The 25,113-nt window shown below is 41.8% G+C and overlaps 1 protein-coding gene across 3 annotated transcripts in view; it reads right to left on the reverse strand.

Moving 5' to 3' along the window:
- The window catches only part of LRP8 (LDL receptor related protein 8), a 120,131-nt gene extending 96,262 nt beyond the window's left edge, over positions 1-23,869 (reverse strand). For 2 of the 3 annotated variants that reach the window (XM_075182114.1, XM_075182113.1), the window contains exon 1: positions 23,735-23,869. In XM_075182114.1, the coding sequence (XP_075038215.1) occupies positions 23,735-23,807 (73 nt within the window). In that variant the 5' untranslated portion in view covers positions 23,808-23,869. Of the gene's footprint in view, positions 1-22,038; positions 22,162-23,734 lie in introns of all 3 variants that reach the window. The other variant, XM_075182112.1, reaches the window with a different exon arrangement.
- Between the last annotated feature and the right edge of the window lie 1,244 nt (positions 23,870-25,113).

Here is a 25,113-nt window from a genome sequence, read left to right on the forward strand (position 1 = left end):
ATCTTCTAATGATGTCCACCGACCACATGTGTTTGTATAGATTTAAAACACAACATCATCCTATAAACACATTAACTCTGGACTTGGATAATGGACATTTTGTCAGACTTGATGGGGCTGATTGAATAGTTCTAGCAGTAACTCTGTTTATACTTGTTTGAGAGCGATGAAAATATAACTGCCTTCTGTAACCCTCCATGTAAGGCTGGGTACACTGCAGAAAAGTTCTCCAGATGTGACATCTTTAACAATTTTACCAACGACAAAAAAAAAAAAAGTCCCAATCAGCTGCCGATTCATGTGTACACACTATAGACGTTTTACAAGATTTACCTTCAGATCTCTGCTCTTCATCTGTCATAACAATCGGTTGAAAAGATCATGGCCCATAGAGGTCTATGGACACTGCCGCTGCCGAGTGCATACACAATGCAGAATTGGAACGACATTGTTTCATCTTTGAACGACATTTTAAGTTCGGTTTAAAAATCAAATGAAACAATACAATGTACTTTGGAACGATAATCGTTCATCGTTGTAGCGTACACAGTAATGCGATATTGGGCCGAAAAGTTGTTTATCTTTTGATTAGCCCTATTCTTGGCTTAAAACACTGTAGTGTGTACCCAGCCTTGTCTATCTCTGTATTTTTATTAGACTTACTATAGTTTTGCAGTTCTGCACAGCTTGTGTGCACACAACAAACTTCCCTAAAAAAAAAACAGTCATCTTAAAGAGACATTAAAAAATATTGTTTGAAAACATATGTTCTATAGAGCTCTCCTATTAAATAAGGAGGACATTTTTTTTTTTTTTTTTTAAACTGCTGCACGTAGGATGTGAGTAGGACTCTGTAGGATGGCCTGTTCTCAAAGACATTTCGGGAGTGTAGGCAAGGAGGTTTATGACAGATGTAAATTGTGGGCAAGCACTTTAATGTTTTAAGGAATATATTAAGGATCCCTGAGCCAATTTTATATCTATACGCACTACTGAACCTTTACAGAAAAGTAAAAGCCCCATCATCACAATGATACATTTTCCTTCTAAATATATTTTCATTACTCTACTAATTTTTTTCATACTTTAGCCATAACCCTCAACGGGTAATGTTCAGACATTAAGTAAGGCAAAAAAAAAAAAAAAAAGGAGTAAATGTTCTCTGGGACAAACCATGTTACAATGCAAGGGGTGCAAATTACGTTATTATTTTGCATGTAAGGAAAATACTGGCTATTTTTCATCTAGCACACAAATACTTGATAGCTTTATTTTTACACTGAAATTTAAAGTTAATCTAGGACATGCCTTACCCCAACTATAAATCTGTCCTCACATTTTAAATTTACCTCCCCCTCCAATGCAACATGGTTTTGCCCAGGTGCAATATTACTCCTTTTTTATGCTTTGCTCTTCTTAATGACTCAGGCCCAAAGCGTTTAACTTGCATTTTCAAAGCCTGCTAAACATGGATTTTACTCTTATATTTAAAAAACTAGTGTAAGCAAATGGACCTGTAGACACACACGTAGACAGACACACACTTTCTGACAAGTCAATGTTGACACTGCCTTCAGCACTCAGAAGCGTTAACACTCAATAATCTACAATAGAGTTCTATAAGAATGCTCATCTAAGCACACGGTACACTATGCTGCAGGGGAGCTTAATGAACGCGCGTCTAACGCTCTGTTAAACAGAAGGCAGAATTAGAACTAGCATTGCTTTTCATCAGACCCTAGGATGGAGTCACACAGGTGCCATTTAAGCTTCAGAAAAACACATACCTAATTTTATACTATTTTTATTGCTGCACTTTAAATCTCTTTTACGAGTGCTTAAACCGCCGTATGCAAGAGGTCTGCTGAATTATAATGCATTTCAATTGGAAAGCATTTTAATTTGGCTATTTGGACAATCATAAAAAAAACAGCGTTTTAAATAGTTCAAAACGATTAAAGTCCTATGTTACACCCTCTCCATTTAACTCATAGAAAATAAGGATTTTAATTTGGATTGATTAGACGCTGCCCTTTAAACATGGAGTGAAAAGCAGCTCTGTGCCAAACCTACGGGTTACATTGTCTGCAGGGTGAAGCAACACTGTTTCAAGAAAGTATATAAAAAAACAGTAGCCCTGAGTGTTGCAGTAAATAGGGAAGGGTGAGAAAAGACAACAAACAGTCTTTCACTTCCAAAATCTTCACATCTAGAAAACTCTTATTTTTTTTTTGTTCAGTGTAACACCTATTAGGTAGCAGTAGAAGCCAAGATGAGCATAATCCGATGGTTCCCAAACTGTGTTGTTTTTTTCCCTGGCTGGCCCGCGGCACTCCTGTGGCAGAGGGCAGAGGAGGGGGACAGCGCGAGAGAGGGCAGAGGAGGGGGACAGCGCGAGAGAGGGCAGAGGAGGGGGACAGCGCGAGAGAGGGCAGAGGAGGGGGACAGCGCGAGAGAGGGCAGAGGAGGGGGACAGCGCGAGAGAGGGCAGAGGAGGGGGACAGCGCGAGAGAGGGCAGAGGAGGGGGTCAGCACGAGAGAGGGCAAAGGAGGGGGGACAGCGTGACAGAGGGCAGAGGAGGGGGGACAGCGTGACAGAGGGCAGAGGAGGGGGGGGCAGCGTGAGAGAGGGCAGAGTGTCTGGATGCAGAGGGGGCATTTTTGCATACAACTAAATAAGTATTTCTGTCCTGACCTAAATACTTATTCCATTTTTTTTGACCAAACTACTCCTAAAACAGGACTGCTCAGTAATTATTTTGGAGGGGTGCCTTGAAAAAAATTTGGAGACTCTAAGGGTGCAGTGAACTGCAAAAGTTTGGGAACCACTGGCATAACCCAATTATAATGACCTCTGATTTAGATTAAGAGCCACACAGGCCAATATATCACTACCTGTACTTAATTGGTTGCTACCTTTCAGCTGAAGTCCTTCGCACAAGTGCAATGTTCCCCTTTTACGGTCTGCCAATTTCCTTAACCATATGCACTGGTCTGTGAATGTTGCAACTTGTTGTTTTATATTGAGAAACACACTTAAGGTTTAGTGCTCCGAATGTCCCAGCAGAACGAGGCTGTCCCCAGAGCCTTAAACCACCAGCATTTTGTCCAAGAGACTTCTCAATGTACAGAATGGAGCTGTTGCAATGAACAGATTCTCACTGTTAAGTACAGTTTCCCTGCATTACGAACATACTTTTCGAATGATAGCTATAGGCCAGTGAACGAGAATTAGGAGGGTATACTTCAATACACTATGTTATGTCACCTAAGGCTTTTTTTGGTCAAAGACATCCCCCGAGCAGGTAACTGTGACTTCACGGCCAATAAGTTCTGCGATTCCTGAAAGATCTGTCACTGACCATGTCTGAACTCCGTCCTCTCCACTTTCAGTATAATGAGAGTTTCTCATACATGTCTAACTTTAATCTGTATAATCTATTATTCTGCTTCTTCTGTCCTGTAACTGCAGAATATGTTCACTTCCAAAACCTTCACATCTAGAAAATTCTTATTTTTCTTGTTTAGTGTAACACTTATTAGGTAGCAGTAGAAGCCAAGGTGCGCATAACCCAATTATAATGCTCTGTGATGTAGATTCACACAGGCCAATATATCACTACGTGTACTTAATTGGATGTTGTAGCATAGTCCCTTCTTACTTTATTCTCCTTAGTTCCTGTACTAAGCTTATTTCAGGGAAAGGTGAAAATTAAATGAGTAAATGAGAAATGAGGAATAGTTTCTAATGAAGGAAACGGAACACGGCCATATATCTTGCGGATCTTCGTCAGATTACTTGTGGCTGTTTTTCCCCCCACTGTGAGCTAGGATTTACATGACCTCTCATTTATAATGAAATCGATTGAACCAATTTAACAGGTGGACTCCAATCAACTATGTGGCGTCTGAAGTCAATGGCTTGCCTCAGGATTTATTTTTTAGGTATATATTAGCAAAATGGGTTAAGTAATAAATTGTATGTTTTTATCTGTAGTTAAAAAAAAAAAAAATCTTTAGGGGTATATTTACTAAACTGCAGGTTTGAAAAGGTGGAGATGTTGCCTATAGCAACCAGATACTAGTTATAATTTATTTAGTACATTCTACAAAATGACAGCTAGAAGCTAATCGGTTGCTATAGGCAACATCTCCACTTTTTCAAACCCGCAGTTTAGTAGTTATCCTCCTTAGGGGGGTATTCGATTGTTAGCGAGATCCCCGGAAAAACGAGCGCTCAAAATATATTAGCGTTAATACGGTAATATGCGCGTAAATACCGTTAATACGGTAGTTTACTCACTGAATTTCTCCTGAGCTGCGAGATGAAATTCAGCGAGTAATTACCGTATTAACGCTAATATTTTTGGAGCGCTCGTTTTCCGGGGATCTCGCTAACAATTGAATACCCCCCTTAGAGTTGTTTCCTTAGACTATTTTGTGTCAATCGGTGGTAAGAATTCCCATAAATAAAACTTCTTGTACTACAATGTAACATCAAACTTTTTATAGCCACTGTACCAGCAGTGATATCTTACTTTGATATCACACAGCTTTCTCAGTGATGACCATACACCGCAGTAAAGTGGTTGCTGCACAAACAACCTTTGTCACATTGTTGGAAAGTCCGGTGGTAATCGTTATCAGGATTCCGACACTGAGGAGTACTACACTTAAAATCCGAACGTGGTAAAAAAAATTATTGTAATATAAGCAGATTACGTCCAAACCGACGCTGTACATCTCCGATCGTAGCAGGATGGTGACTCAAAGTCAGGTGTCTGTCAGTAGATTTTCACGTCATCTTGACCTGTATCACTTTAAATTTAAAGCGGCAATGTGAGGACCCCGCAGGTTAAGTGTTTAAACACTTAACCCGACGTTGCCGCTTTAAATTAAAAGTGATACAGGTCAAAACACACTAATCTTAAAATGATTTCATGTCCCAACTTCCCATCCTGCAAGTCTCACTGCTGGCAGTTACACCCGCAGCCAGCTCTCCCATTCATATTATTTTTCACACAAAAAAGAATTTCCAATAAGTCTTACCCCCCCTCCCTCCCCACTCACACTGCACAAACTTGGAACTTCAAGTCCCCTATTCATAGCAGCAACCTACCCAACCTTATGTCCCACAATTCCCAATATCCATGAACACTATCATCATTCATAGCAGTACTACCGCTCATACTTCAGTGCCGACTGCTGCAGGAGGCTGACCAGGGTACTGTGTGACAAACATACGGCAGCTCAGTTTCCAAGCCCCCACCACTGCATGATGCCATTCAGCCTGTGTGTCTTTGTGCAAGGGTGTGTAATATAAGCTGCTGCATGTGAAACCACACACAACTTAAAGCTGCATTCCCAGGTAGTGTGCTAAAATAAAAATAAAAAATGACCCTATTCACCAGAGGCCCGGTGGCTGCTCCGTGCCGCCATTTTTCCAAAGGTTCCGACAATTGTCTCACAGCCCTGAGCCAAAGGCAAATGGGCTGTGGCAACCAAGTCACAAGCATGGAGTTATGGCATCTTATTGGTCCTCCATTTCATATCCTTTCCCATGGCCCATTTAAAAGAGTTAATGGCAATCTTTTTCCAGTGCTATAATACAGAAATAACCGAGCCCCTAGAAAACCCAGTGTTATCAGTGTGCAGTTCCTGTGGCTCCGCTAAGGGAAAGCGCCAGGTACGTGAACATTCAAATAATACAACACGCTCACCTCATGCTACAATTACACAGCAAATGTCATGTATTATATATTTGACAATAGATTTCCTATAGTTTCATTGAGAAAATAAAATCATAAGTTTGAGCAAAGAACAAATCCTCATTTCCTTGTCGTCGCCCCCCCCCCTCCCCCCTTGGCCTACATGCTCCTGTGCACAAAGCCTACTGTTCCAGATCATACTCTGCAGTCCGATCGCGTTCAGGAGCTGCTGAAACTCTTACATTCTTTGTCTACTTTATGCCCAGCCTGGCATCTCTAGCATGACGTATGTGGCTGCACACTGCTTCCATGGTGAGAGGAAACAAACCTTTTATAATGACAAGAAAGATGCATACAACAGCAATGCGATCAATCGCTACATCTATGCATTCTAAAGACCCACATATAGGTGGAAGAATTCACCAAGGGCATGCAAAATACCTTTTATGTGATACAAAGCGGCTCACAGCACCCACTAAGCCCCAGTACACATGCCAACGAACCGTTCACAGTAACGGCAGCAGTAATGGGGTATTACGTAGGGTCCTAACACACAGCTGCCAGAAGTGGACACAAACAACAGCTTCTTTTTGGGTCTTTTAACCATCAAAGAAGGATGTAACTGGCTGTGTTATAAGAACAGAACAAGTATTGCGATTCCAGTTTTCTATCCTTCCCCCAAAGCACAGGGCCAGTGGGATGCTCTCGTTTTACACTTCTACCATGTAGCTCAATCTATTTCCTCGGACTCCTTTACATATTGCTGCCAATGGTGAGGTAGGCGATCATACTGGCGTATGGGGGAGAAAAGGTAAAACATTTCAGGATCAAAGACAGATTGTGGGGGGACCCTCTTCGCTGCGCTGATGAAATTCTTGGTGGTATTAGTTCTGCTAGAGTAACAAAGGACCTATCACTGAATTTCCCGCCTCCTACTGTCTTCATAACATCACTTCAGGACAATGGCGTTCACAGTCCCTGCCCCCAATATTTACTGTGCAGTGACCACTGCGTGGGCACCCTGAGGCAATGGGATCATGGGAGCTGGAGGCAGAGCCAACATAGGGGTCTTCTTGCAGCCTCCTCACAACCTGGGTCCACCATTCTGGTGGTCCTATATCTGGGACCCCAGCAATCATCATCATCATCATCATTTATATAGCGCCACCGATTCCGCAGCGCTGTACAGAGAACTCATTCACATCAGTCCCTGCCCAATTGGAGCTTACAGTCTAAATTCCCTAACATACACACACACACAGACTAGGGTCAATTTGATATCAGCCAATTAACCTACCCTACTAGTATGTATTTTTTTTGGAGTGTGGGAGGAAACCGGGGAGAACATACAAACTCCACACAGATAAGGCCATGGTCGGAAATTGAACTCATGACCCCAGCGCTGTGAGGCAGAAGTGCTAACCACTTAGCCACCGTGTGCTGCCCAATGCAATGCAGAATGGGGGGTCCCAGAAAAATGGGGAGTGGGGTTTCTTTTCCAAGTGTTCACAATAATGTTGCCATTATTATGGTGACAGGTGCTCTACAAAGATAAACCTATATCACCATTACGGGGCAGTAAAAGGATGGGGGCACTATGTATTGCCAGTCGAGGCAATATGATAATGCCATATGTAGCATTCTCAAATACATATGTAGAATTACCCATACAATGACAAAATTAGGATATTTACACGAGATCACTGATAACAACTGTCTTGTGTTCCTCCCTAAAAGCCTCTTCTTGTTCTGTACTTCAATCGACTTTGCATGAAGACACAAATAATTCTTCTACAGTATACAGCCCATTTGTAAACCTCCAAAAAGTAAAAACTCTATCCGGTTATGACAAGTTGTTGTAACCTTTACATATAGATTTTTTGATATACGACTACGTCTTTCATATAATGACATGTATTATTTAGGATCAGTGATCCGGCAGTGCTTCGTTACACCCACATGGATGCTCCTATAAATGAGTTTAAAGGAATCAAGTTTCCAGAAGAGAATGGAGTCAGAGAAATGGCATATGCGTATCAGTTCCTATAACTCAGTAGATAAAGGTTACATCTCCTCAGGGCACCTACAGGTCTTTAGATTCCAAGATGGGATGTAACCAAATAGACAGAGACACCAATTATATTTTTATAACTGAACAAGAATGAAGAGTACTGTGTCATACATACAGCAGAATAAAGATATTATTTGGGACACTGAGAATCCTGTCACACAAGGGACAGAAATGTAGCTGGTAATACCAGATATTCAGGATGTTTTACCCCTCTCAAAACACGCCTAACGTCACTAGTGCTGTCCACTAAGTGAACCTTAAAGGCCCACTGCATCTCAAATGCATGCGAATTGTGTATAAATACAGCTTGTAACATTCACAAACATATATGAAAATAAATGTTTCCACAACTTAACGAAAGTGAACATGTATAAAAGTTTACGTAAGCTTGTTTGCCAATTAACGGAGGAGAGTCATGAAAACTTATGAGCAGTAAAGCTATGCTATAACCTACACCAACTATGTATTTGCATTTATTTTCGAAAAATTATAGGAAAAAAAACGGACAGCATGTGATTGGTTGCTATTGGTTACAGCAGCTTTTTCATTAGCACCAGTTTCTATCAATCTTCCCACAGCCTTCAGAACTATAACATTTTAGAATTAGAATAGAACCCCGCTGTGTGTTTACTAGACCTACAGGAAATCCAGTATTTAATGTGTTTGAAATAGTCGAATACTAGATACTATTGTATGTATCAGTTCTTCTACTTTATATTTAATGATTTATAAAGGTGATCAATATATAAATATGCACGTGATGTATGTGTGAATGGGCTGATGCACATATTTTAAGCATACTTATCAACTTTCTAAAGTTGGCTTCCGGGAGCCTGCCGAGGGAGGCGGGTGGGAGGGGAGCGGAGGCGCAAAAAAAATTGTGTCATTTTGGACCCGCCCCCTGTGACATAATGCAGCAAACACGGCATATTACACCGGGGGCAGAGCCAAATGCCGCGATTCACAGAGAATCGCAGCATTTTTGGACCAAATTCTGCCCACTTCACTAGGAAGTGGGCAGAATTCGGGAAATTGCCATACTCTCCCGGGAGTTCGGGAGACTCACCTAAAATGCGGGAGTCTCCCGGACATTCCAGGAGAGTTGGAAAGTATGATTTTAAGCAATATTCTGGACTGAAAAAAGAAAAAGGGAAAAAAAAAAAAAAAGTAGGTGTATAAATGCCCAAATCTTAGCTTTAGAAGTAAAACTGCTTACACCAACGTCATAATATTTACTCTCAGATGCGTATACAAAACCAACGTAGAAATGTTAACCCAGGAAAAAGTGGTTGGTAAAGTAGATAAAAACAAACATTTAAATTGGAATAAAGTAGAGGAAATAAGCATTAAACCATTATATGCAGATATTGCCATTTATCGGTGCTCGTAGGAACAAGTCCAGCCCATCAGTAGTTGCCGATAGGCTATTTCTCTAGTAGATCTGCTCAGATAACCAAGATTTAGCATCCTGTAAAACAGTGTCCTAATGAGGCTCTCTGTAACCAAGGCTGTATTCATTCTATTGATAGTGTCTGAAATTTGGTGGAAAATTACCAAAGTGTCCGGCCAGATGCGCCCATTCTAGGCATAGCTAAGCTTCGCCACCTGTCAGCTCAGGCTTCAGATTTGAATTAATAACAAATCCCCTTTTAACTATGTTACCATAATCTACAAGCCAAGTATATAATAATATGAAATACAATAAATATTTCCATAAAAGTGGCTCTAATTGCACAAAGCTGTGAAATATAGGTCTTTAGAAATAGAAATAAAATGTAAGTAGCAATGTTTGTTCCAAATTATACTTAAGAATAATAATGTAATACAATTTGGACCTACCTTAAATGACACAGGGTCCCATTATTTGGGGGGCAAAATCATTTTTATAAATTTACCCAAAAAAATATAACCAGCTAGCGTTACCAAAAGTTACGATACAAATATATGTAGTTTATTTTAAATATGAATGAATGATACGGCTGTAAATAAAACATTTTAATTTTAGTTTATTCTTATTATTAATTTACAGCGACACATTTTTGTTTGATGGGTTTCCTCTATAAAGGATTCATGGAAGAGCTGCTTCTATTAATTCCAGTTCATATGGATCCAATAGTACTAGCAGGCTCAGCCTTTGGCAGTGGGGGGAACCTTGTGATGTCACAGCAGTGATGTCACTGTATTTTCTCTCCAAAAAGGAAGCAGCACAAAGCGTTCACTCTGAACACTAAGTGCTGGGAACAGACAAATTGTTCCTGGCACAGACTCTGGAGCAGTCAGTACCAGAGGCGTCTGCACTCCCAGGAGAGTGCCAACTCTATTTTCCACCTTCTCCTTTATAACAGCTGTAAAGGGTTAAGTAGAAATTATTGCGTTGTTTTAATATGGCACACAGTCAGCAAGTGGTTAAAGAAATTGCTGGAGTTCCTATAGTGTGACAGTTATCACTTTACTATAATACATTAACCCTTTACTGCTGTTTGACCTGGGGTCCACCATTCCCCCTAATTCAGTAGGTCCTCCGATGCCCTCCTCGCCAGGACTGTCTTTCCGACTAGGCGCGATGGGCAGGTGCCCGGGGGCCCAGCGGAAAAGGGGGCCCGAGGCAGGATTCGTATTAAAAACAAAACAACATACCTTTTGCGGTCACCTGACCGCTCAGGTGGCGATCCGGCTCCCTCTTCCACGCTGCGCTCGCAGTGAATGTCGGGCGTGATGGCGTCATCACGCCCGACATTCACTGCGATGAACAGAAGAGGATTCGACTCGAAGAACAGGGCGATTGAAAGGTAAGCCAAGGGGGATTTGAAATCACTGGACTAGACTGACCTGCAGTTACTTTCCGGACGTAAAATTCTGTTTTGTTAAGGCGCACCTCAGTAGTAGAGAGGATCACAGCACTGGACCGTAGAGGTACCACACAATTATTAAATTGGGAGTATGAACCACTGGGTTCCAATTAAAATGCCAGTACTGCTCCATTAAAAGTAGCTGAAGTCCCTCCTATATCTTTAAGACCATGTGGTAATGGGTTTAGATAAAGGCTAGATAGCCGAAAATGTAGTAATTTGCTGTAACATCAGCAGACATTGATTGGCCCTGACACTAAGTATATAGCTACTAACCCATACAATGCATTTCTGCAGAGCAAGTCTGTCAAGCTGTCAGTCACTTTCTGTCTGCTGTGTTAGAGAAGCCACTCTCTCATAACATGGCAACCTGTTGCAAAGCATGCCAGCCATATTTAGTTACTTACAAATATTCCAGTTATGTCATGTATATTACATAAGCTCAGTAATATACCTCCTTTGATATACAGTAATGTCAAATAAAGTCTTTGCTTGGTAATATTGAGTATTCAAGTATAACTTATTGAAATTTACACAAAAAGGAATTTTCTATTTTGGTTGAAGTTAATCTTTAAAAATATGAAAATAAGATACAGTTACCAACTTTTAAATAATGTTAGTATTTTGCGTTACAAATCGCGGAGAACTTAGCACTAATGCGCTGTAAGTTCAGTGAAGGAGTCAAACATTGTTACATGTGACTAGTTTAGAGACTTTTTGCTTTTCTAGAACAGAGGTAGGCAAGATGTGGCTCCTCAGCTGATGGACTACAAGACTCAGCAGGACCTGACTGCCAGAGGATGCTGGGACTTGTTGTTCCCCAGAAGCTAGTGAGCCATAGGTTGACTAAGCATGCTTTAGAACCTCACAGCAACATGTGAATACCCATCGTGGAGTTAAAGACTGCCAGTCGCTCTTTAAAAACAGAAAACCACAATGCAGAACCAGACACTTACAGGACCCATATTTATTGAACAATAATATTTCAGCACGTCTGCATACATCCTGCTATATATTCTCTGTTTTTGTAAGAAGCTCTTCTTCGGTAGCGTCCCCGCAGAGACGATCTCTTCCTCTCCCTATTTACCATGGCAGGGAGTATCTCCTTTATTGTAGGATGTGTGTAGGGACCATTATTAATGGCCCAGCAGTTAAATAAGGACTCTCACCCGGTGTGTGTTTCCCCTCCCAAATAACCACCCACGCAAAGAAGAGACAGACGGCTTTCTGTCCACTTCTACAATATAATATATATATATATATATTTCTAAAAAATCGTTTTCCATTGTTTTGTTATGGCTGTTTATGGTTCGCTTTTTATTCATTTTTAACTATAGCCTATTGGGATGGGTCCAAACCACTGGACTACAATTAAGTTTTATATAAGAATTTTTCCATCTTCTGTACACCCTCAGCCTATTGGTTAGGGGTAGTATTTAAGGAAGGAATTTCTATAGCTCTCTATGCACCTTGAAAAAGACTTGTATAGTCGAAACATGTTGGAGCAAGAGAGATAAAGATTAGACACCATAACATTTTTGGATGTGAGGAGGTTCCAGTTGCTTGGACTGATCCCAGGGGCCATGTGATTATATCTCTGCATACTGCTGAACATCCACACTACCCCTGGTAGGAGTGTACATACCATTACTTGTCCGCTGTGTATTATTTATTGCTAAATGTGAGTGTTCTCACGTATGTTTCATATTGTTGAATTTTTTATATATAAAACGGTATTATGCTAGATACCTTTTCATTTGTTTATATACCTACTGGAGACCATAATTCTATATTGTGACATACTGAAGCAGGTGGATGAAACAGGAAAGATATGATTTAAAGGCTTATAATCCACTGTTGTCTTGCGAGTACCCTAACATTGGGGGACTAGATTCTGGATTTGTGTACATTTCTCCTATGAACACTGAATGAACTATTCATTATTTATTATTGTGTAGAGGTTTATATTCCCTACGGTATTATACTATTATTTATTTTTCTTTTTTATGCGACTGCGACCGCACTGAGTGACCTGCTTTATCAGAGACGCATTTACATCTTGAAGACATTTATATACTAAAATATAAGTATCCCTTTATGAGATTACATTTGCGCCTTTAAGGGTTTTATATATATTTTAGGATGCTGGGACTTTCTGTTCCCCAGAAGCTAGTGAGCCATAGGTTGACTAAGCATGCTTTAGAACAGGCTTATCCAACCTGCGGCCCTCCAGATGTTGTGAAACTACAAGTCCCAGCATGCTTTGCCAGTAGACAACCAGTTGATAGCTGGAAGGGCATGCTGGGACTTGTAGTTTCACAACATCTGGAGGGCCGCAGGATGGACAGGCCTGCTTTAGAACCTCACAGCAACATGTGAATACCCATCGTGGAGTTAAAGACTGCCAGTCGCTCTTTAATAAACAGAAAACCACAATGCAGAACCAGACACTTACAGTTGCCATATTTATTGAACAATAATATTTCAGCACGACTGCATATATCCTGCTATATATTCTCTGTTTTTGTCAGAAGCTCTTGTTCGGTAGCGTCCCCGCAGAGACGATCTCTTCCTCTCCCTATTTATCACAGCAGGGAGTATCTCCTTTATTTTGGGATGTGTGTAGGGACCATTATTAATGGCCCTGCAGTTAAATAAGAACTCTCACCTGGGGCTAGATTTACTAAGCTGTGGGTTTGAAAAAGTGGGGATGTTGCCTATAGCAACCAATCAGATTCTAGCTTTCATTTATTTAGTACATTCTACAAAATGACAGCTAGAATCTGATTGGTTGCTATAGGCAACATCCCCACTTTTTCAAACCCGCAGCTTAGTAAATCTAGCCCCTGGTGTGTGTTTCCCCTCCCAAATAACCACCCAGCCAAAGAAGAGACAGACAACCTTCTGTCCACTTCTAGACACACACACACACACACACACACACACACATACATACATACATACACACATATATTTCTAAAAACTAACAGCTGACAGCGAACAGGGTACCGCCGAGACTGCTAAATTAACCTAATGCAGGTGACAAGTAACCGATCCCTCTGTTAATACAGTAAGCTGTCATTTTAGTGTAAAGCTAATGATGCAAAGCAGCTACAAGGCGACATATAATTCATTCCCGAATGTCGATGGAGAATACTGAAAAAGCTGGCAGATCGGATCTCAAATTCTACACCTCAGTAACATTCTTACAGGAGGACGGGGATACCCATGATAATTGGGCTAAATAAAAGAACACAACAGAAGTAATTGAATTTGCTAATCTGTGAAACAGAATAACTAATTAAAAAGACACCACAATGCTTCCGCAGCCTAGGAATAAACTGAGATCTCCAGGAAAAAACAGAATTAAATACAGCAACATTCCTAATCACCTAGAATATGTATTCTCACGTCTCTTTACCACTCTCCCAACTAACAACCCTTCTCTGTAAAAAGCCTTTTATACCTCACAAAATGGATCATCTGAGATTTCACACAGCAACAAAAGCCAATTGGGGGTCATACACCCCGAAGCGGAACTTCCAGCTGAAAGGAGACAGCAGGGATGAAACAGGGGTTTGATCAACAGAATCAAACTAAGAAGAAAAGGTCTGAAATCGGCAAAGAATGCGTAAAACTTCAAGAATATTCTTTTCATGAGTCACAGAGACAGGAGATCGTTATGTAATGTGCAATACCTGAAATTCTTAAACTATTAAACAATAAAGTGCCTCAGTCGTGTTTACTAAACCGCGATGGTATGAAAACATTTAATAAGAACAGAAAGAAAACAATGTATTTTCCTCCCGGGCTACAGTGACAGGGGCAGGTTTATTTTTAAAGGGCCGGAATGTGTACCATTCTTTCACACACAAATATCAATATCTAGTTATGAAACCATAGTTCTCTGTGAACAAACAGTAGTAGGACACACTCAATAATATTTTTTTTTTTTTACCAACTACAACTATTTTTCTCTCCAGAGTTTTGCACATATTATAGTTTTACTATAACTGTGGCTCGATTGAAATATCACCCAAACAGTACACAAATCCTTTATGATGAACATATTAAAATTGCAATTACAGATCTTTAATAAGTGTACTCCAGTCCATTGCTTGGTGTCCTACATCATTAGTTGTGATCTTGTGTAGGTTACTGAGTAACGTGCAATAACACAATGGCTGTAGAAGAACATGCATTGTCATTAGAATCCCAGGCGATCACACTTGTTTCAGTCCCCAATATCTAGTACACATGTTCTTTCTAATTGTCAAAAACATACTGGTAGGTTAATTGGCTGCAAACAAATGGGTGTGTGTGTGTGTGTGTGTGTGTGTGTGTGTGTGTGTGTGTGTGTGTGTGTGTGTGTGTGTGTGTATTTAGACTGTAAGCTCCAATGGGGCAGGGACTGAGTTCTCTGTACAGCGCTGCGGAATTAGTGGCGCTATATAAATAAATGGTGATGATGATGATTGTCAAAATGCTTTCAACCCACATTCACAGATGTCGGGAGTACAAAATAAATTGAGGAAAGGTAATCAGATTACTATAGCAGCTATCTATAAGCAAGGCACTATTGGTTCACCCCCAATCGGGGCATTTGGAGTTTATTCAGTGACTAAACACACTTTAACACCAAAAAGAAAGGATGGTATCATAAAGTTTCCCATTACTTTTAGCACTGCCTTTCAGGGACGACTTGCAGGGTCAGTCACCCGAGACTAAAGTATACAAATAAATGGCAAAGGCTTGTTTTACAGACCATTACTCAGGACAAAGAGTACTAATGGGTAGGACATGTTTCAACCGGTCTGTCAGTGGAGCCCACGTGTACTAATGGCAGTAATACAGTTGAAGCTCGGTCACCGGAAAGCAAATCTTACTAATGGAAGTGACACTCTTTAAAAGGGTTTTCACTGGGGACCATAGTGTGGCCTTAGGTCAGCCATGTTACGTGAGTCTCATGTGAGTGCAATGAATCGCAGGTACACTCACCGATAAAATAGAACATTACTTAAGCTGGCTGAACGCGCTGCAATATCAACAGGCATATTGGGTACCTGGCACAATAACACAACTGCTGTGGCTCTGAAACAATCACAATGCCCTTTAATAGCCCAATTGAAATCAATTAGATCATTAAGGGTCATGTTTGCCATCCATCTGTCAGAGCGCAGGTGGTACCAGGTGCTACCCTTCCTTTGTAGAGCCCCTCAATTTGCTTTGAAAACTTCAACGAGAATGAATCGCATTTTGCTCATTTTTTATTTTATTTTAACAGCGCCCGCGTTCACGTTATGCTCTTATGTGTAATCAACCCCTTAAATAATGAGAGACAAGGGAAATTAAATATCAACAATTTTTTCCAAAGACATCCATTCTTATCGAGGGAAAATTAGTAAATGCATTGGTATCGCAAACCACTATATCACCAATTCCCAATTATGATATTGTGACATGCTAAATCTTTTTTGTGGTTCATTAATCATCATAACCATAGCGCCACTGATTCTGCAGCGCTGTACAGAGAACTCATTCACATCAGTCCCTGCCCCATTGGAGCTTACAGTCTAAATTCCCTAACACACACACAGACAGACAAAGACTAGGGTCAATTTTGATAGCAGCCAATTAACCTACCAGTAGGTTTTTTTTTTGGAGTGTGAGAGGAAACCAGAGCACCCGGAGGAAACACGGGAAGAACATACAAACTCCACACAGGTCATGGTCATGGTCAGGAATTGAACTCATGACCCCAGTGCTGTGAGGCAGAAGTGCTAACCACTGGGCCACCGTGCTGTTCATTAATGTTAAAATATCCTTAGAAAGAACAGAATCATGAACAAATATGACTACATTTAAAAAGCAATCAATAAAACAAAGGCAAACATTGGCTGATTCAATAACTTTAAATATAGTTCACAAATCATCTGCACTGCATTGATTCCAATTTATTTAGCCCATAATGCTTTATAAGCCAACCCGAAAAATCTACCCTGTACTGATGAGTTGTAATAAGGTCGAAACAGCCTGGTTGTAGGTGGAAATTCTGTAAAGGCACAAGACTCTGCCCTGCTCTAAAAGATAACAACAGCAACACTTAAAGTGTTGCCATGTACTTCGCATTTCCAAGAAGTCTATTCTCTTGAATAGGTGTGGCTTATTCCCAGAAGTCCTAACAACTTATGAAATATCAGGATAGTTTTAGGAACACAAATCCAGACGCACTGGTTGTGAATCACTGTCCTAGATCCTTTGCCACCTCAAGTCTGGGGAATAGCAGAGATTATAATAAGCACTAAAAAAAAAAAAAAAAAAATTCTATAATAAAATTGTCCAGGTTTTGACTTAACAAAAGTGTGTCACAAAGTGTACACAAATGTCTCTATGGTATTAAATTATTCAACAAGGATATTATAAAACTACACATAAAACTGGATTATATAAACAGAGAATTCAATCTCGAGATCTTTAGGTAAACAACATACTATCTTCTCTACTCAAGTCGATGCAAATCCGCTTAAGGCAAGATATAAAAAGATAAGCCATCCTGCTTTGCAAATTAAAAATAAATCAAACTTTAACAAAAATAAAACACTCCATAGACTACATACAAAAATGTACCGCTAGAAATCACATTAAAGTCGTCCAGCCACCCCCTCCCAAAATAAACGTGCCCCCCCCCCCCCCCCCCCACACACACATATAACATATGGCAGGGTCTAGCTGAATTAATTTTATTTTGCCTGCATACGAATATCACACACTGTCTATAGTTCTCCTCAGAGGTCTATAGTATGTTTCAGGCTCCATACAGAGGACTAATACTTAACTGGCAGGCCCCACAGTAAAATCTGGGGAGGCGGAGTGGGGGGGGTAGTCATGCGCTCCAAGGGCTCACATTCTTCTCAATTGGGCATATGAAAATGGGACATCACTGCGCGTGCGCCATAACAGCTGCTTGTGGCCCAGTAGTCCTGTCTCTGTGCACATGCAGAGGCCAAGCTTTGTATGTACGTATCTGTGTGGACTTGAAACCTGTAAAGCCGTTCTGTCTCCATGTGTATCATGAGGTGAAGAAGGTTTCTGCACTATCCTCTGGATTCCTGCACAACATGGCTTCAACGCACCCCATACTAATGACTTGTGTCCAGCTTCCTCCTACAAGTACTTTATGGTACTGTAGGTTTAGTTATATGCAGTCAGTGCCACTATAAATATTCAGCAGCGCTGCTTCCACTTGAACCATTGTTTAAAATCTCCTGCGGCCCGACCCAAGTCCGTGACTAAATGATCATGCCAGACAGCGGGAGAATCAAAAACAGCTTTGCAGCAATCGCATTACGCAGCTGTTATGGGCGCCAACGTAACTCACCAGCGCTACTTCCACTTATTTTGATCTGCTGTTTCATGCTGCGGACTGAGCCGCCCCCACCCACGAGATCACCGCCAGGGTTTGAAAGACATCTTCAAAAAGTTGGGCAGAATCGGGTTGGATGACAGGATTAAACAAATGCCCAAAAACCTTGAAGCAGCTCCTACTCCTGGTGATCAACCAGATCCAAGAACCCAAGAAGGAAAGACCCCAAATCCTCAGTAGTGGGATGGAGACAACCTACTCCAGACTCCAGCACTGGGGAGGAAGGGACATCAGAAAAGCTGCTGTCCCGGCTGCAAGACACTTAAAACAGCTCATCCTCCTCCTCTGTGTCAAGTGGCGCCCATATAATTAACATGTGCTGCTGTTACAGCTCTATAACTTATTTTATATTAACCTTTCTAAATGTTTGCATGAAGTTAGCCATCTTCTGATCACATATAACACTCATGAGTATTAATAAAAGCATCCTACTGGCAGGGAAACTTTCCATGCACTTATCACACTGTAAGGTCTGCAAGCGGGGGGCTCCTGATTAGCTCTGAACGATCACATGAGATAGGAATCACAGAATCTTCAGCACACAGGACAGACCATACCAACTGCTAATTCATGCCTATGGTATTTTTGCAGGAAGTACAAGGGAGATAAGGGCACAGTTTTATGGCTACATTTTATCAAAAAATAATCATACATGGGTGTGACCTACTGGTTTAGTAATGAGGCCTAATTTGTTTGTTTTTCATATCGAGGCTGATGAAACATATCCTTTTACTCTGTACTATTAATTTCAGATTTATCCAAGCTGATCTTTGACACAAATGCAATAGAAAATCCAATATTTATGACCGAGTAGTACAAGAATACATAGAAAATATAGTTAGGTTCCAAATACTGAAGAAAAACTTAGAGACTATATCCCATAGTTGTCAACGGTCCTAAATTTCCAGAGACAGTGACATGTTTTAGTTATAAAGATTTCTCCCTGTAAATGTCCCTCTTTTATAATATTGACCAACTGTACACTACAATTATTAGTATTATTATGGGAGTTTAAGCCCTGCCTGTCCTTTATGTTTGCTGCAGAAGGTTATGCAGTTCTGATACTGTAGATGTTGGCTCTGTCCTCTGTTGCTGGTGCTGATTCAGCTCCACAATGTGGCTGAACTAAGCTAACAATGGGTAGAGTTTAGGAGATGTAACATTATACATATTACATATTACACAGCTTCCCAGCATCATCAGATCTGTCAGGATTATATTGCATGAGTTCAAGCCTACATTTAAAAGTCTCTTCGTATCAAGCTCCTAGCTCCGCACCGTAAACTGATGATAGAGCATGCTATTTGCATCAGATAGTGCACAACCAAGCAGATATAAATACACAGCACTCACAGCCACTGTCAGAATTCTGCATGAAGAAAGCACAACTCAGATCTTAGTGCCCAACGCCAATTAGTGTTATCGGGTGAAGAGAAGTGAATCTCACATTAATAATTCAGTTTAACATTCCTGTAACCCTTCTTCCTGCAATAGAATTTGACACAGCTGTATAAATTCAACCCGTCTCCAAAAGCAAAACACGCTCCATTAAATCACATATTACCCAAAAATATACAGTACAAAAAAAAAGCAAGTTTTAATTAAGACTGATCGGGGAGGTTTGACAATAAACGGCTCTGGTACATTTCCCACCATATATATGTATATTAGTCAGCAAGACGACATGCGGAATTTTGTAGCCAATCAGGACTATAATTACACTTGTTGCAGACACAGAATGAATATGCCTTAAATTAGTTATTGCGCAAGAAACATGCCTATACCTCTATAACAAAAACTGACCCCTCCATTAAGTTAATGTGGAAAATAGTGGATGGTAAAAACAGCAAAAAAATTAAACTAAAAAGGAAAAAAGTTAAATGCAGCCCTGAAACCAATGTCTTGTTTCCAAAAGTTGTTTATTTTAATGTGACCCTCCCAAAGACCAAACAAGGGCAATAGATACTTTCTGGCTTTAGCAAAAATATAAAAGGATGGGCTGTAATGTCCTAATATAGGAACTCATAATATGACTTTAAAGATTGGGGCATCTAAACCAATGTTGGCACAAAGTGGATCACAAAATAAATATCACATGACCAGAAGTACTAACTTGAATGTCCTTTCAAGTGATTCTGACATAACAGCAAACAGTGATGAATGATTAAATTGTGATAGAGTCTGACCCTGTGACTCCCTATTTGCATCATGATCAGATGCGATAAGGCTTTTGCTGCCAGGAACATCTCTACTGCTGATCTAAATATGTCTACTGCTTATTTAAACACATATTTGTTTACCAAACCTCTATCTAAAAAAGGTATTTAAGTGGGACCATACGTGTTTGTTTTTTTAAATGTTCTTGAGGTTTAAATATTTCTGCTTGGGTCTATAGAATGACCACAAATTTGCAATCTCCCTACGGAGATAAACAAACACTTTTGGCTAAATGCAAATGAAAATCCACTACTACAAATCTTTGTAAAGAGTTCTGTACACAGTGTGAATTTCCAAGGAAGGCGATTGATGGGATCAATAGAAATATGTGGCAGAATTATAGACGTGTGTCATGGGGGTGGGTGTGACTAGTGAAAATGCCCTGACAGCATGACAAAGCAGGACACGGATTTATTTCCTCATGTAACCAGACACAGCAGTGTTTGCATGTGGTGGCAGAGAACTGAGCCCACACTAGGTGAGGAAATAGACTATATGTCCGCAGATCTTATACATGTATGCTATATACCAACACAATGAATACCTATGTGATCTATAAACCAATCATTGTGTAGTAAATTCATAATATCACTCAATTTGTGGTGACAGACGAGTAAAGGTTTGTAATGGTTAATGCTGGGCACACCCACTAACACACAGGGATAGGGGTGTGTACACAATCTCTGCTTTCCTACTGGTCACCTCTGTTACATGTGACTACATCTGATGCTCTCCTGCTGCCAATGATTGGTAGGTGGTAACGTTCATTCATAAAGAGCGGCTACATCCAGTTTATCTGATAACACACAGAGATGACAAACTGAATAGGGAAAGGTAAAGATGGAGGAAGACATTTTCAATAGGAGCTACAAAGTAACCAGACTACGTGTTACAGGTGCCAAGAACATACAGACTGCAGGTTCTCATGTCTACACTAAGGATATAGAAGCCTGTGACATCTAGACATCATCCTATAGATGTCACAATAAATAATGTAGATAATATAGAGCTATGACATTATTTGGACCACATAACATAAACAATGCAATATACTGAATAGAAGGGACATATTTGTTTAGATTATAAATACAATGCACATGGATGCCGGGGAAGACAGAATAGCAGGCACATAGCAGTTAGGAGATTATGTCAAATATAAGATCTATATTTGCAACACCATAAAGCACACTTTTCCACAATACACAATAATTGCAAACAGCATACCCTATAGCAGATGTATTTTGTAGTTACAGATAATATCTATGTTATATATAAAGACCCAACTACAAGGTTATAAAACAATGATTCAACAAAAGAACTAACACGTGGTCAAAGTCAGATTGACCTCCATGATGTGAGGTTTCATGACCTATTCAGAGAAGTTAAGATATGAAAAAACTCATCCACTGATTGTTCTACATTTGCTTATATTATTAGGATATCCTGAGGTTCAAACCTCCTCTAAGCATCTTCATAAATGCAATACTCTATAAGCACACTGCATGACTACATGTGCCATCCTGTAAAGCTCACTACAGTGTGGCACTGTAATATTAACCCTGGGATACCTATCAAACATGTAATGGATTTGTCTCTGGGGTAAATCATGTCAGCCAGAGCACTAGACACAGAGCATACTGCACTGGAATGCATAATTGTCATTCACAGTTACATTTTAAGCTTTGCCTCCCAAGAGGTTTTGCCGCAGCTGTGGTCTCTCAGTGGCAGAGCAAACAGTATAATCGGTGCCCCCCCTGAACCCGAACTCACGGCAGCCCTCCTCATCACTGTTATCGGAGCAATCATCATCCTCATCGCATCTCCATAGGTTAGGAATGCATCGCTGGTTCATGCATTGGAACTGGTTCTCCTCGCAGTTGGAGGGGGGCAAAGCTGGGGAGAGAGCCAGGGAGTAAGTGGGGTATTGGCTGAGGGGTGATGAGCCAATTAATGATGGGGGTGAAAAGACAGGTACTGAGAGGTGTACTTGTCTTAGGGTAAGGAGGTGATGTTACAAGGAGTACAGAAGAGGGGGTAGTGGGTCAGCTACTTAGAAGACACTGGGGTGAGGGTGGTGAGCAGTAGAATGAGTGGGGACAAATAGATAAGGTGAGCCAGGGAGTGAAAGGGGTGCAAAAGAGAGGCTGGTGAGACAGGTATTGATATGACACAGGGTGGGGGTGATGAGCAGTAGAAGGAGTGGAGACATATTGATAAAGGGCAGCCAGGGAGTGAGAGGGGAACAGAAGAGGGTGTAGTGGGACAGATACTGAGAGAACACTGGGTGGGGGGGTGGGGGGTGAGCAGCAGAATGAATGGGGGACAGATTTACAAAGGTGAGTCAGGGAGTTAGAGGGTTACAGAAGAGGGGCTAGTGGTTCAGGTACTGATACTGGGTGGGGGCTGGTGAGCAGTAGAATGAGTGGGGGTCAGATAGATAAAGGGCAGCCAGGGAGTGAGAGGCTTACAGAAGAGGGGGTATTGGGACAGGTACTGACAGGCCACTGGGTAGGGTGAGCAGTAGAATGAGTGGGGACAGATAAAGGTGAGTCAGGGAGTGAGAGGCTTACAGAAGAGGGGGTATTGGGACAGGTACTGACAGGACACTGGGTAGGGTGAGCAGTAGAATGAGTGGGGACAGATAGATAAAGGTGAGTCAGGGAGTGGGGGGTTACAGAAGAGGGGGTAGTGGGACAGGTACTGAGAGGACACTGGGTGGGGGGGGAAGCAGTAGAATGAGTGGGGACATATAGATAAAGGTGAGTCAGGGAGTGAGAGGGTTACAGAAGAGGGGGTATTGGGTCAGGTACTGACAGGACACTGGGTGGGGGGGAAGCAGTAGAATGAGTGGGGGACAGACAGATAAAGGTTAGTCAGGGAGTGGGAGGTTACAGAAGAGGGGGTAGTGGGACAGGTACTGAGAGGACACTGGGTGGGGGGGAAGCAGTAGAATGAGTGGGGACAGACAGATAAAGGTGAGTCAGGGAGTTAGAGTGTTACAGAAGAGGGGGTAGTGGGACAGGTACTGAGAGGACACTGGGTGGGGGGGAAGCAGTAGAATGAGTGGGGACATATAGATAAAGGTGAGTCAGGGAGTGAGAGGGTTACAGAAGAGGGGGTAGTGGGACAGGTACTGAGAGGACACTGGGTGGGGGGGAAGCAGTAGAATGAGTGGGGGACAGACAGATAAAGGGGAGTGAGAGGATTACAGGATGGGGGGAGGTCAGCAGCCACTGAATGAGATGGTTGCAGGCTGATGCGGCGATGATACAGGGAGTGAGACACACACTGAGATAAGGAGAGCAGTAGGTGTGATAACCCCGGATGGTGACAATGTCAGAGGCAGCTGGTGCTGATGTAACCCGGCCTGGGTGTGATGGAGGACAGGACACTGACACAGGAGAACGGTGAAGATGACAATGAAACCAGAACGGTGACGACCGACCCCCGTTCCCCTCCTCCTTACCTCCGCCGATGCGGATCCCCAGCGCCAGCAACAGGAGGAGGCCCGGGATGGCCCCGCTGCATCCGCTCCTCATGGTACCTCCGCCGGGTCCCGGGGCGCATGGAGCCGGCAGCCTGAGCACTGACGGCCAGCGCTCCGCCTACGGGGCGTTCCCGGGGGGAGGCGGGGCCTTCGGGAACCTGCTAGCGCTTACACGTATTGAACTGACACAGAGGGGGCGGGGTTAAGAGAAGACTGCACGAAGCAGAGGCGTGGCTTCTGTCATCCTCTAGTTGTGACACGCCCCTTTGTGGGCGGGCAATGGGAGGGGTCACAAGACACACTGCTCTCAATTAACTGTGTTGTAAGCAGCAGATAATACTGATGTGTCCCGTGAGTGTGTTTCCGTAATATCTATAACCAAGCTCTGCCTGTCAGCGCATGACGGGACATGTACATGCAGAATAGCTGCAGTGCCGCAAGTGTCATGTGAACGGTCACACAGACATGCAGGATTCGCACTTGCTCCTACTAGTAGCTCCGTCTGCAGAAACTATCTACACTCCATACACACACAGTGATGCTAGGTTTTTCAGATTTTATGTATGCAGGTAATGTATCAAATGATGTATTGAAGAACATTATAGTCATTTCTTTTTTTTTTTTAACTTAAAAGCTTTTTATTGAATTGTTTAGAAAAGCATATTACAAACATAGCAGTGGTTGCAGAGTACATACAGCAGATCAGTTATATTGAACAATCCACACTGCTTAGATAAACAATCAAACAAGTAAATAAAAGTGAGAAAAAATATTGGTACAAACAAAAAACACATCTTATGACCTAGTGTACATAACCCGAAGACGGCATAGAGAACAGACAAGGAAAACAGACGGATAGAGGGTGGGGGGGAGGGACAAGACAAGACAAGAGACTATCCGGTTATAGAAAGTGTACCTGTGGGTCTAGCCCAAGTACCCAGCTTAACTCAAAAACCGTTCCACAGTACTCAGGGATCAGAGATTGAACTATGATCCCATAGGCAAACCGAGGGGGGGGGGGGGGGTTCCTAGCGCCTGGAAACCCCCCTCCAAGCCTGGGGCATTGTATAATTGAGGTGGCTGGACCCTGCCCCCGCTTCACACGGCTCTGCTTGAAAAGGGAGAGCTGCGTGCACCTAACAGTAGTGCACGCAGCATTGCCCATTTATATTATAGTGATAGGAAGAGTTGGAGAGCAGCCAAGCACTGTCTAATATTATAGCCATGCCCCCATGCATGATGGTCACACCCACTTGTGGCATGGTGTGGAAACCCCCCTCTACAAATCCTGCGTTTGCCCCTGGATCCGTAAAGTACTCATACCATATACATCATAGTCATTTCTGATCATCATTCAG

This window comes from Mixophyes fleayi, chromosome 8 (genome assembly GCF_038048845.1).
Source record: "Mixophyes fleayi isolate aMixFle1 chromosome 8, aMixFle1.hap1, whole genome shotgun sequence".
NCBI lineage: Eukaryota > Metazoa > Chordata > Amphibia > Anura > Limnodynastidae > Mixophyes > Mixophyes fleayi.